The 13,451-nt window shown below is 40.9% G+C and overlaps 1 protein-coding gene across 1 annotated transcript in view; it reads left to right on the forward strand.

The window, feature by feature from the left end:
* Positions 1-3,210: 3,210 nt before the first annotated feature.
* Positions 3,211-13,451, forward strand: part of MYOM2 (myomesin 2) — a 107,439-nt gene continuing 97,198 nt past the window's right edge. Inside the window, exons 1-2 of the mRNA XM_019537497.1 lie at positions 3,211-3,291; positions 8,860-8,990. Coding sequence (XP_019393042.1) covers positions 8,884-8,990 — 107 coding nt within the window. The 5' untranslated portion in view covers positions 3,211-3,291; positions 8,860-8,883. The remainder of the gene's footprint in view (positions 3,292-8,859; positions 8,991-13,451) is intronic.

A 13,451-nucleotide genomic window follows, 5' to 3' on the forward strand; every position in this document is an offset into this window, starting at 1 on the left:
GCCAATTGCTCAAATCATGAGTGAGACCTTATAAGGGAGTATAAGGCAAGATGCTGTGTTTATTGATTATGTGCTTAATACACATGCACACATACACACCACTTTTATACCCCAATTTCTGTTCTGCACTGGTATATATTACCAGTCTTATTAATACTCCCAAACTGATCATGAGTAGGGAGCTGGGAGCCCTGCCAGTGCATTTTGTCAGACGAACTGATGCTCCCAGATGACATTCAGAACAAGACCCAAAATCGATATGTCTCACTCCATTTTTTATAGTTTTGTCAGTTGACCCAGCCCTCTGGGCTTTTGCTGTGTTATCACTGTTTTCTTTCTTGAAGGTTGATTGCCATTGTTCTCTCGTTGTTCTGGGGTGAATTCTTATTGTTTTGGTCTTTTATCTGTCTGCATTCTTCAGCTAGTGGCCAGCTGCTGTTTTTCTTTTTCACAGCTGCTGTTTTTCTTTTTCACAGACACACACTCACCCATTCTCTCACACACACAGCATACAAAGGTTGAACACTTATGTCAAGCTACAAAGCAATACTAAATGGAGTTTAAGACAATGCAAAACTCAAGAAAATATGTAAGATTAAAAGCAATAGGCAAAAAGTCTATGTTTATAACATAAGAAGATCTACAGTGAGCTAGAGGAGGGAAAGCTAGGGAGGCCAGAAGAAACATTTCAAGGACACTGTCAAGTCATCCTTGAAACATTTCAACATTAACCCAAAATCTTGGGAAGATCTTGCTCATGATTGTTCCACCTGGTGAAGCCTCATCTATAGCAGAGCTACAGTCTCTGACTGGAGAAGAGCTGCTGAGGCACAGCAGAAGCACAAACAGTGTAAATATAGCAACAGCAGCATGTCCACTGTTGATCAAGCAATGAGAAGTGGCATCTTCTCTTGCTCAGGGTGCCACAGACAGTTCAAAGCACAGACTGGCCTGATCAGCCACTCACATGCGTACAGAAACCAAAGCAACCAGTGATGTCATAGATTCATAGATGCTAGGGTTGGAAGGGACCTCAACAGATAATCGAATCCAACTCCCTGCCTAGGCAGGAAAGAGTGCTTGGGTCAGATGACCCCAGCCAGATGCCTATCCAGCCTTCTCTTAAAGACCCCCAAGGTAGGGGGGAGCACCACCTCCCTTGGAAGCCCGCTCCAAGTTTTGGCCACCCTCACCGTAAAGAAGTTTTTCCTGATATCTAGCCTAAATCTGCTCTCTGTTAGTTTGTGACCATTGTTCCTTGTTACTTCAAGAGGCACCTGGGGGAACAGGACATCTCTCATCCCTTGCTGCGTCCCCCTAATGAATTTGTAGGTGGCCACAAGATCACCTCTTGGGGTCATGGTCAGCTTCGAATTTGAAGGAGAAACAACACAACACTCATCAGCATTTCCCGTCCCATTTGCTCCCCTTCTCCACCCACTGTTGCTGCTGTTTCTGGCTGCCCTGGAGGCAGGGGGAGCTCCAGAGCTGCTCATGTGCCAGTCCAGCTGGGCTGTGTGGGGAACTGAGCTTGGCTGGGCTCAGAAGCAGATCTGGGATTTTACAAAGGGAACAACCAGCACTGCAGGTGTGTCTGCAAAAGCTTCCCCGCCCAGGACACCCCACCCTACACTGGGGTGGGCAGACAAAAGCATCAGTTGGGGAATTTTTTAAGTCCCCAAAGAAGAGTGTACACTCATGTGACTGATATCTCCTAGCACTCCCTGTAGAAACAGCTTATAGTCCAAGGGAGTCCAAGTATAACCCAAGACAGACAGGATAGGCTGCACATTCCCTAAGACCATTTTTTTAGATAATAAATATAGGACAAGAATTTAAAAGTAGAATAAGAACTTAATAGCACCCCTGAAAACCAACCCCTACCATCCAAAAATACAGCTGGAGAGAAGAGGGAGTTATGTCTTAGTGAAGTGGTTGTTAATTACCCTAACATCTTTCTCTGTGGCAACAAGCTACTCTCATAACATACATATACATACCATCATATCTGCCTTTTAACTCTTAACTGTATCAAATTTATTCTATAATTAAAAACTGCCTAGAGTAAGGAAGGAGGGCTACATTAAAAATATGGCAACTTTTGAAGGTTGGGGAACAGCAGATCCTTAACCAGCATTAAAAAAATGGGGGAATTTCTGGAAATTGGAGCTGAAACAATGCAAATGGAATTCGATTTATTTGGAAAAAGATCTAAAAAGCCTTTTCTACGTCCAGTTTGATTTATGAGGAGCATAATTTATTTAGCTTGTTGTAGCAGACACCAGAATCACTTGATAAATTAATATGCATCTTGAGCGTGCTCCTTTGCATGTGAATTGTGATATCTTTTGCCTTCAGATAGCTGACAGTAATTAACTCTTTATTCAATGAAATCTCCTCTCCTCTCTTTCTTTTTCTGCATTTCGGAGTAAAGTCTATCAGGTTCTGAGGTCAGCCAATTTCTGTATTAGTCAATAGGAAGTAGGGGTATTCAGAGTCCCACTGCATTATGAACATTGGGTATATTTTCTCTCTCTGATTCAAATGCATAAGGTATGCAAGTGTATTTTTATGCTTTCTATATTGTGCTACAGTAAGCAAAGCCATTTTTTAAAACAGCAAGCTAACCAGTGACAGAGGCAAAGCAAAGTGAGTAGGCACAGGACCTTCTCTTTCCACCCATGTTAACAAGAATTTTTATGTAGTTGACATGACTTAACATCTTGCAGTAATGTTCTTCAAAATCCAGGCAGCCCTTAAAGAGGCATTAGGGAGGCTCAGTTTACAGCCCAAGTCACCAGGAGGATCTCATGTCTCTGCTAAGAAGACTCTAAACTTTATGGCTTCTCATGGGTCTTTTAAAAGCAGTAATGAATTTAAATTCCATCTACCAGGCACAAAATGTGAGATGTTTTATGCAGTCTTCTTGGTCTAAACTTGGACCACTTTCATGTGAAGCATGTAACTGGAAGGAAATATCCTTATCTGTACATCAATAATCACACTTTTAGAAATAAGAAATATTTCATACTCAAAAAATAATATTAAAAATCTAGCATGGCATTTCTCCCCCACTTTAAATCCCATTTTAACACATACTAGACTGACCTCAGTTTTGGAAGAATCACTCAGCTGATTCTAAATATAGCATCACATCTACCCATAAATGGGACTGAAGGGGCAGTAGCCTTCCTTTAGAGATAGAAATTATTTTTGTTTTCCTCAGCCAGAGCTTGCTAAGCTGGGTAAGGCTGTTCTTCCTCTCTGCTTTGCCATTTTTATTCTCATTAGGTAAGTATATTTTTATTTAAAAAAATTCTCAGTAAGGAAGAAAATGAAAGAATGTTTACAAGTGTCTGTACAAAATATCAAGGAAAATGAGGAACATCATAATATACAATTATTTATGAAAGAAAATATCAGATTAGAGAGAAAATATGGCATGTTTTAGTCTGATTGCCAGTTATATTTTATTTATTTTTAATCACTTTTTTGGATCTAGACAAATTACATTATAGTCATCTATAGAAATATGGGTATCCATGTTTCCTTATTGAAAATGTAGCCAGTGCTCTTTCTTGTGTGTTTATTCTCAAAAAAGGAAGAAAACATCATTTTGTCCAGAACAGAAACATAATGTAATTAGGACACAAAAGAACTCTTATTTTATTTTCATCCTTTTCACATAGTTAGCAAAAACCATTTAGTCTGGAATAAAAATTGATGTATTTGGAACACAAAGTCCTATGCTATTTGTTGTCAGTCATATTTTTAAGTACATGTCTTTAAAAGACAGTTTTCTGATTGTTGTTATTGCCTTGTGCTGCTTGATGTGTTTCGTGCCTCCTGAAAATTCCAGCTAAATACCACTGATAGAGCCTTTAGAAATTGCACTCATGTTCTTGAAACTATGCCTGCTAGAAAGAGATAGTGAAATTGGATGATTGCGCCTAAGAGCCAATGAAAGCACCATAATGAAGGATAATAGAGATTGGAATGGTTGGAAGCAACTACCTTTCACTATCTCACTGTTTCATATTCTTTGCCATTCAGTTAACAGGATATGGTGCATTAGAATGCACCAAACTTTATGGAATGCATGTGCCGCAAATCTGTTGTGTATGCAAACAGTTAGGATGATAACATTGTGGGTGAATGTGGATATATATGGGTCAAGTTCATCCCATGCATAAATGGCTTCAGCAGAACTGTACTTTTTCTAAAAGTCAGAAAAAAAATGTTTATAAAACCCTTTCAGGAAAATGAACAAGTTTGTGCTGTCCCTGGGATGTATTTTGCTTGGTTATTACTAATGTACACAGAGTCAAAAAGACTCAAAAAGAAGTAAAAAAGAAGACTCAAGAAGAGTCAAACAGTGTCCCCTCATCTCCTTGTCACCAAAAAACAGCCAGGTAGATCCCTATTTCAGGTAGTCATGGGAATACAGAAACTGTGTCTTTCTGCTCCCAAATTTAGTGCCTGAATGAGGTTGGGGAGAGGACCATGGCTTCTACCTACATGCTGGCAAGCAGAGTGGGATGTCTGCAGCAAGAGGAGGGTGTCCCCATGAAGTAATGTAGAAGTCCTTGTACACAGCGTTCCTGTAGGACAGGAAAGTCTCACCTTCCCAGGGTGAGACAAGCTGCTTCCACACTGCCCTTTACTGTAGACTACGTGCAATTTGTGCAATCTAAACCAAGAACATTTTCATTATGAGGAAATATTTATATTTAGCTCTTAAATACACATGTATTCATTCAGCAATGTTAGAATTTGAAAAGTTGAACAACAAACGGGCAGTGATAAAGCTCCATAAATTCAATTCCTACCCTGAGTAATTATCTCCTGACTATGATGTCCAGAAAGCATATATAATTGTTGGTCCTTACACAAGGTTTCCATCAAGATCACATTGTAAGTTCTGCCTAAGTGACTATATGCTAGAATTTCTAACAGATTTTCCTGTCTAGCTGTAAATTACTTGCTGTCATCTGTCTGACGTAAAAGGAATTTCTGTGAAGTAGACATTAGAATTCAGTGGTAATTTAGGCCACCTGAAATTAAAGATACCCTATTGCTATAATGGCCAAATACAAAGGGATTCACCATACCATTGGTGTATAAAATGGAAAAACTGTGCGTGCGTGCGTGCGTGGGGGGGGCTGGGAGGGGAGGTGGGGTTGGAATCAGAATGAGAAAATTCTACCCTCAGCTAAGAGGAAAATAACAAACTGTCTAACCATTAGGCTGTAGGACTCCAGGAAGCATAGAACTGCCTTCTAGCAAAGTATGCATATCATAAAAGCATGATAAGCCCAAAGTAACAATATGTACAAAATGTACAATATGTACAAAAGTAAAAGAGCAAGTTATACTGATCTTTCAGCAGGAGTCAGAAGATAGCATTCAGCCAGAGCAGGGGGGACCCTGCCAATTTCTGCATTCATATTGCCGGACAAGGACAGAGAAAGTACATTGTGTGTGATACAGCACTAGAGATAGGAAAGGGAGAGCTCCTTATTCTAAGCCATGGAAATGCAAGTTATCTGCCTGTAGTGAGCACAATCTTCTTCCAGTCAGGCCTAAATGATCATTTCTTTACAACTGTGGGAATGAACTAATTAGAATTATTGCTGGTCCTTTAAATCTTAAATTAAGTCACTTATTAGACTAGTTAGGTCTATATCTAACTCTGGCTTCTTTGCTCATGAAAGCACCCTTGCTTCTTGATTACTGTTCAGAAGATTATTGTGGTATGAGTCTGAGTGCAACTTGGCCTTTGAACTCCACCTTTTCCTCCTTATTGCTTGATTGACTACTCAAAGTATACACTCTACCAAATAAGTACATACATGGAAGTACTATCTGTCTGATGGACTCAAAGGATGAAATTAATGTGCTGAATAATTATGATTTAAAGTTAATATATCAGAAGAGCTCTCTTGTATACCAGTATTTAGATTCTATACTCTTGTGGTCAGGGATCAAGTCTTTGTGTTTGTACAATGAGACCAGTGACAGCATTTTGATCCTTATGGTGATCTTGGATGAGGATGATGATGACTTGTTTGTCCTAATGTGAGACTAAATCGGGGATCGCATAATACCCTAGAACTGTACATTTTCATGCAAACAATGAGGAAAATTAATGGGACTTATGTGGAAGAGGTTTAAGAGCAACTTGACATCCAGATCATATTTTACAACAAACTTCTTACAGAGAACATGGCAGCCCATCTTCTCTTCACCCCAAACTATTCAGTGACATTGTCCGGCATTAATTTTAATGGGGCCAAGAATTCACCCTTATCTCTTCTCACTGATCTTAAATGATAGGCTGTGCAGCCCTGTTGGGTATTAAATATGTACTCCATAAGCATTGTGGTAATTATGCAGTGATGTTATTGCATTTGAACTGGTGCCAGCCAGCAGCTCCCCTCTGTGATAACAGAAGGCTAAATGAATTTAGCTTTTAACAGGCTCTGTTAATTACTTCTATCAAGGATCTGCATTAAAGCTGATCAGCCATTTGTGTCTGTATTCTATATAAAGTGGACAAACATTTAAGTATTTGAACTCAGATTCTGGGAAAATCTAGAAATGGATTTATTCATAATAAATGGAAAGATAATCATGTTTGAAAAATAGTTTTATATTTTAAATTGAGAATTATGTGTTGCAAATAGCAAAAACTTTGTCTAAGGTCTTTAGTTTTGGGTGCCGTACTTTAAGAAGGGCGTGGATAACCTTTAGAGGGTCCAGAGGGGGGCCACTTGTATGGTTGAGGGTTTGCAGGCTAAGCTCTATGATGAGAGACTGAGGGACCTGGATCTCTTCAGCCTCTGCAAGAGAAGGCTAAGAGGAGATCTTGTGGCCACCTACAAATTCATTAGGGAGTGCAGCAAGGAATCAGAGATGCTCTGTTCACCAGGGCACCTCTTGGGGTAGCTAGGAACCATGGTCACAAACTGACAGAAAACAGATTTAGGCTGGACAACAGAAGAACTTCATGGTAAGGGTGGCCAGAATCTGGAATGGGCTTCCAAGGGAGGTGGTCCTCTCCCATACCTTGGTGGTCTTTAAGAGAAGGCTGGATAGGCATCTGGCTGGGGTCATCTGACCCTGGCATTCTTTCGTGCCCAGGGCAGAGTGTTGGATTAGGTGATCTGTTGAAGTCCCTTCCAACCCTTGCACCTATGAATCTATGAATCTATAAATGAAAATTGCCTGGAATATGGTGTATCCAACAGCATGGACCTGGTTCTAAAGTCCCTCTGCATTTGATCTCAGAGAGAGTTATGTGCTGAGAAAGAATGGAAGGTTGGGTTGATAACATGAACTGAGTTGGTATATTTATTAAACAGTTGGTATAACTGTTTACCTGGGCCTAATGGACCCTGAAAGAAGAAACAGATAACATGTAATACAAGGTTGCCAGGTGTTTTTAGGTGTGTACATGAAAGAATCTTTGAGCTTCCCTTTCTGAACCTTCAGTTTAGTGAAGGAATTAGGTATAAAGAGAGAGGGGGAGGCAGCAGCTGGAAGGGGAAACACAGTGTTATTTACTGCCCATTTAAGAAATGACCAGGACAGGTCACTTGTTGAGTACCTTGTAGACATAATGGTTAGATAGGGGGGCAAGTTTAGTATTTAATCTTGGCGTATGCTAGATTTTTTTAACATCTTGACACACATGCTATTTTTTCGAAAATTACTAGCTCCCTAATTTACAGGGTGATATGAGCTTCCGAGCTTTCTTTAAAAAGATTCTAGTCCTCATGGTTATAGAGAAAGTTTAGAAAATATGACTAACACTCACTTTTGTTCAGATCCCCTTGCATTATATTCTGTCTATGCAATAAAACTGCCTACTTGTGATGTCTACACGACAGTTCGGCAAATACTTAATTGTCATTTACTAAAACTGAAGACCTTTATAAAGAGTAGCATTTGCAGGTCCTGGTATAATTGCAGTGAGAGAAAGGCATGATTCCCTTCCTTTTCTTGTGTGACTCAAAAAAAGACAATTTTTTTTTATCCTCTATGCACAGAAAGGAGGAAGCCCCATGGCCACACACCTGTTTCTGCACCAGTTTGTGGAGCATGACCAATAGGTTTACTTCACAAAGGGATATATTACCAGTATCTGGCATGTTCCTATTTCACTCCAGAGGGTTCTTCCTAATACACTGGGAGTTTATGCAGCTAAGGGCTTGGGATTTGGCCCAATATGCTTTACAAATGTTATACAGAGGAATTGCTTTAATCATCGCTGAAATGCAACCACTTCTGTTGGGAAATGTGGCAGTTATTCAACTACTTACAGCTCTTCCTTACAACCATCTAAGGCAGCAGGACAGGAAGTGAAGAATCCCATATCCTATTAAAATTGCAAAGGGAATTTAGGTAGGCAGACTGTAATTACACAAACAGGGATTTAGTAAGGGCCTGGGTGGTATCCTTGTTGATTTTACAAAAAAAAAAAAAGGTGTCATAACATTTCTAAAACACAAATGGACAGCTCCTCTATCAGTACAGTGGCTCGTTTAACACCATGCTTAGGAATTGTTTCAGGCTGGGAAGAGTGCCACCTACTGAACATCAACACCACTTTCTGGCAGCATCCTAGGAGTTCCTGGTTACTCTCCCATCTGAATACTGATCAAGTTCTGCTATGCTAAGCTAGTGAGGTCACAGCATGAGATGACTATGTTAATCAGATATATCTTTTTGTGATGGCTAAGTGGCATTACTTACATGTAGTTAGTTAAAAATGCTTCAGCAAGTACATTTCTTGGGACAGCATCACAAAGGTTTGAAAGCACTAGTTAAACATGAATATCATTATATACTTTACAGGAAAAGTCTGTAGCAGGTTGAATTATGTCGTCAAAGCCATTGCCATTTTACCAAAGGAGGCATAAACACTTTGATCAGTCATATCGCAACATTGAGACAAGATACTTGCTCCAAGAATATTCAGCAAGAAGGTATGTACCACACAGTTCATGCAGTATAGAGATATTTCTCTTCTAGCATAATTCATTTAAAAATGTGGAACTGTTTTAAAAGAAAAAATAAAGAATTTATATTGAATTTTGATTTTCTTAGAGTATTGATTCTCAACTCCTTTTCATGTTGCTATTCCTATTTGCCAGATGCATCAACACGTGCTATTAGCAGGGAGCAATAAAATTGGGCGCATATTGCACTAAAGTTTATTGTTCCTGGGTGCCATGTTTTCATGACCTGGGGGGCCAGCCTGTGAGCCCAGGGCTGCTCCAACCCACCTCAGTGTGCTGCAGAAGGGCTGGCTGGGGCATGAGGGTGCTTCAGTGAGGAGCTAGCCAGCAAGCAGCCGCTGCACAGAAACACACTTGTGTCCCAGCCAGCCGCATCAGAGTCTACATATGCATTGCTGCACACTAAAGAACTCCACTGAAGGAGAGAACTAGTATTTACAAGTATTAACCTATGGTGGAGTTAATTAGCCTACCATGGCCTAATAGGGCTGCATTTGTAGACATGGAGACTTTACTGCAGAACTAATTAGACAGCTTCTCAGTAAATATCTCATGTAGATATGTCCCCCCACCATGACTATCCCATATATAGCTGTGATTCCTTCCCTATTTAGTATTACAGGTTGGTCACAATCCATCAGCACCTGTTCATTATATCTAGTCTGAAAATTCTGGCCTTAAAGCAGAGCTATGAGTTTGAAAATGTCACTCTGATTTTAAAAAAAGTAGTTGCTATAGATTATATCTAGGTATGGGGACAGTTTTTAGTTCTATCTGAACTCTATACTTTGAGGATGTTCACTGCTCTGAAGCGGGTTATTTGAAGTTGTGGTCACTGGGAGTTTTTGCTTTTACTTTACATCTTCATTTCTCCTTTATTTGAAATTCTCTTCTCTTATTGTATTGCAAGGAGTATTGAAAATTCTATTGCATGTGTGTGGGAGTTTCTCTCTCTCTCTCTGTTACTGCAGCTATTGAAATAAACTCTGGGTATGGACAGGTGAAACAACTATACTTAATAAAAAAGGAAAATTTTTAGTGCTTGAGCTGATTCATTGCAACTGTTTTGGGTGAAATTGTAGGGTATATTAGGTGGGGAATGTTTTGTGGAAGCCGTGAAATATCCCATTTAGAAAACTGTATGGTTCTGGTCGCTGATGTTATAAAAATGAATTTAAATTGAAGCAGGTACAAAGAGGCGTGGTTGTGGTGACCAGGGAAATGGAGAACCTATATTCTGAGAGGAGTCAAAACAGTGATGTGTTTAGCTTAGCAAAACCAAGGTTGAGAAAACATATGATTGCTGTTTATAAATATATTTTGTTGGGGTGATAATTGGGGAGAGAAGAGTTGTTTAAATTAAAGAACAATATTGGCACATGGCTAGATCTGGTCAGGAGCAAATTTAGATTAGAATTTATTTATTTATTTATTATATTTATGTATTTTTCCCAACAAAGGGTGGTTTGCAGGAAAAGACAGCAAAATGACATATACAAGCAAATGGACTTGGTGTACACCTGATGGAATGGAGGGTCCATCACCAAGAAGGGTTATTTTTCCATTGCTTGAGACTGTAGGGGGGCTGTTTGGAAGGCTAAGAAAGACACAGAACTGTGACTAGCGACCCGGATCAAAGACAACAAGAAGTCCTTTTTTAAATACATAGGGAATAAAAAGAAGGCACCAGGTAACATGAGGCCCCTGCAGGACACTTGAAAATCTGGTGGTTGACAAAGCTGACCTCTTTAACGAATTCTTTGCTTCCATATTTCTGAGCAGGGACTGAGACATCCCCCCCTACCAGAATCCCGGAGGAACTCAGGAGAGGCACAGCTGGGCCCAGAGTCAGAGAGGACCTGGTCAGGGAACTTCTGGTAGGACTGGACCTCTTCAAATTGGCAGGTCCAGATGATTTCCACCCAAGTGTGCTGAGGGAATTGGCAGAGGACATTGTTGGAACCCTGGCACAGCTCTACGAGCACTCGTGGTGCTCTGGCGAGGTGCCAGAGGATTGGAAAAGGGCCAATGTGGTCCCCATTTTCAAAAAAGAGAGGAAGGAGGAAGCTATAGGCCTATTAGTCTTATCTTGGTCCTGGGAAAGTTCTTTGAGAAAATTATCCAGGAGCACATCTGTGAGGGACCAGCAAGGGAGATTATGCTTAGGGGCAACCAACAAGGGTTCATTAGAGGCAGACCCTGTCAGACCAACCTGGTGGCTTTCTAGGACCAGGTCACAAAATCCTTGGACACAGGTGTTGCAGTAGACATAGTCTTTCTGGACTTTAGGAAGGCCTTCAACACTGTCTCTCACCGCATTCTTATAAAAAAATTAGGCAACTGTGGTGTCAATGCCTACATAGTCAGATGGGTTGCAAATTGGCTGGAGGACCTCACCCAGAGAGTGGTGGTGGATGGGTTGTTTTTGACCTGGAGGGATGTGGGCAGTGGTGTCCCCCAGGGGTCGGTCCTCGGGCCCGTACTGTTCAACATCTTCATCAGCGACTTGGACAAGGGGGTGAAAAGCAAGTTGTTCAAGTTCACAGATGACACTAAGATGTGGGGGGAAGTGGGTACATTAGAAGGGAGGGACAGGCTACAACTAGACCTGGACAGGTTACAAGAGTGGGCGGATGAGAATAGGATGGGTTTCAATACTGACAAGTGAAAGGTACTGCACCTGGGGAGGAAGAACCAGTAGCATACCTACAGGCCAGGGAACTCTCTTCTCATCAGTACAGAGGCAGCAAAGGACCTTGGAGTCATTATTGATTACAAGATGAACATAAGGTGCCAACATGAGGACGTAGTCAGTAAGGCTAACCGCATCTTGTTATGCATCCACAGATGCATCACGAACAGGTCCAAGGAGGTGATCCTCCCCCTCTATGTGACATTAGTCAGGCTGCAGTTGGAGTACAGCATCCAGTTCTGGGTGCCGCACTTCAGGAGGGATGTGGACAGCATTAAGGGGATCCAAACAAGGGCCACTTGCATGATCGGGGACAGCAGGGCAGGCCCTATGAGGAGAGGCTATGGGACCTGAACCTGTTCAGCCTCCACAAAAGAAGGCTGAGAGGGGATCTGGTGATCATCTATAAATTTACCAAAGGTGACCAGTGGGCAGTGGGAGAGTTCCTGTTTCCCTGAGCACTACCAAAAGAAACTAGGAATAATGGCCATAAGTTGACTGAGAGTAGGTTCAGGCTGGACATCAGGAAGCACTACTTCACAGTCAGGGCGGCTAGGATATGGAACCGTCTTCCATGGGAAGTGGTGCTTGCTCCTACCTTGGAGTCTTCAAAAGGAGGCTAGATACTCACCTAGCCAGGGTCATTTGATCCCAGCATTCTTTCCTGCTCATGGCAGGGGGTCGGACTTGATGATCTGCTCAGGTCCCTTTGGACCCTACCAACCATGAAACTATGAAACTAAGAACATGAAACAAAATCTCCTTAACAAGTATGCCAGCCTAACTTGGCTTGCTGAAGATCTGCTCAGATTGGAAGGTCTTAAAGCATTTTTAGGAGCTGTTCAGGCCGTAGGCTCTTGCAGACCTGTAGGGATGTGAGTTCCAAAACTGAGGCGCAACTACTGAGAACAACCATGTGTTTTTGCTAAGTGGAATTAGTGCACTGATGGTCAGGGATCCTGGTTTTCTCTGATAAAAAATATCCCCAATTTTTGGGTTAAAAAATGTAACCCAAAATCCATATTTTTCCATGATTAAAATGAAATGCCACTAATACATAAATACCTACATATTGGTGTTTCATTTTGATCATGGAAAAATGTGGATTTTGGGTTACTTTTTTAACCCCAAAACTGGGGACTTTTTAACAGAGAAAGCCAGGATCCCCGCTGATGATACTAGTAAGTGGTTGCTAATGGCTGATTTTAGAGATCATGATGGGCCCTTAGATACACAGGGCCTGTTCTTTTAAGAAATTAGAACATAGTTTCTCAGGATCAGAGGCTTGAAGTTTTGGAATGGTCTTTGAACAAAGTAATGGAAGTAAATTACTGAAATTACTTTAGTATGGAACTTGACAGTTTTACAGAAGAGGCTAGGGATGGAGCAATAACCAAAGCATGTGATATATAAATTCAAGAATTTGCTGTTTCCATTATGGGATTGAAAGGAAACTTTATCTTCATATGGGCAATATCTGCTAAGCTGCTGGTCACCTACATGGGTAGGGAAGAATACTTTTTTTGGCTTCTGTGGTTTATTATTATTATTATTATTATTATTATTTCCCTATCTGAAGTATTGGATTTTGGCCCCACTTAGAAGTGGAAGTTTGGCTGGGGTACACTAGTGCTCTTACTAGTATCTGGAAGCTGCCCGGGTATGTAGTTGGAGGGTCTCAGGCATCTACTCAGAGTCAAACCTTTCATCTTATTTTGGGTCAGGAAGAAAGTTTT

This window comes from Crocodylus porosus, unplaced genomic scaffold (assembly GCF_001723895.1).
Source record: "Crocodylus porosus isolate Cpor-Errol unplaced genomic scaffold, CroPor_comp1, whole genome shotgun sequence".
Lineage (NCBI taxonomy): Eukaryota > Metazoa > Chordata > Crocodylia > Crocodylidae > Crocodylus > Crocodylus porosus.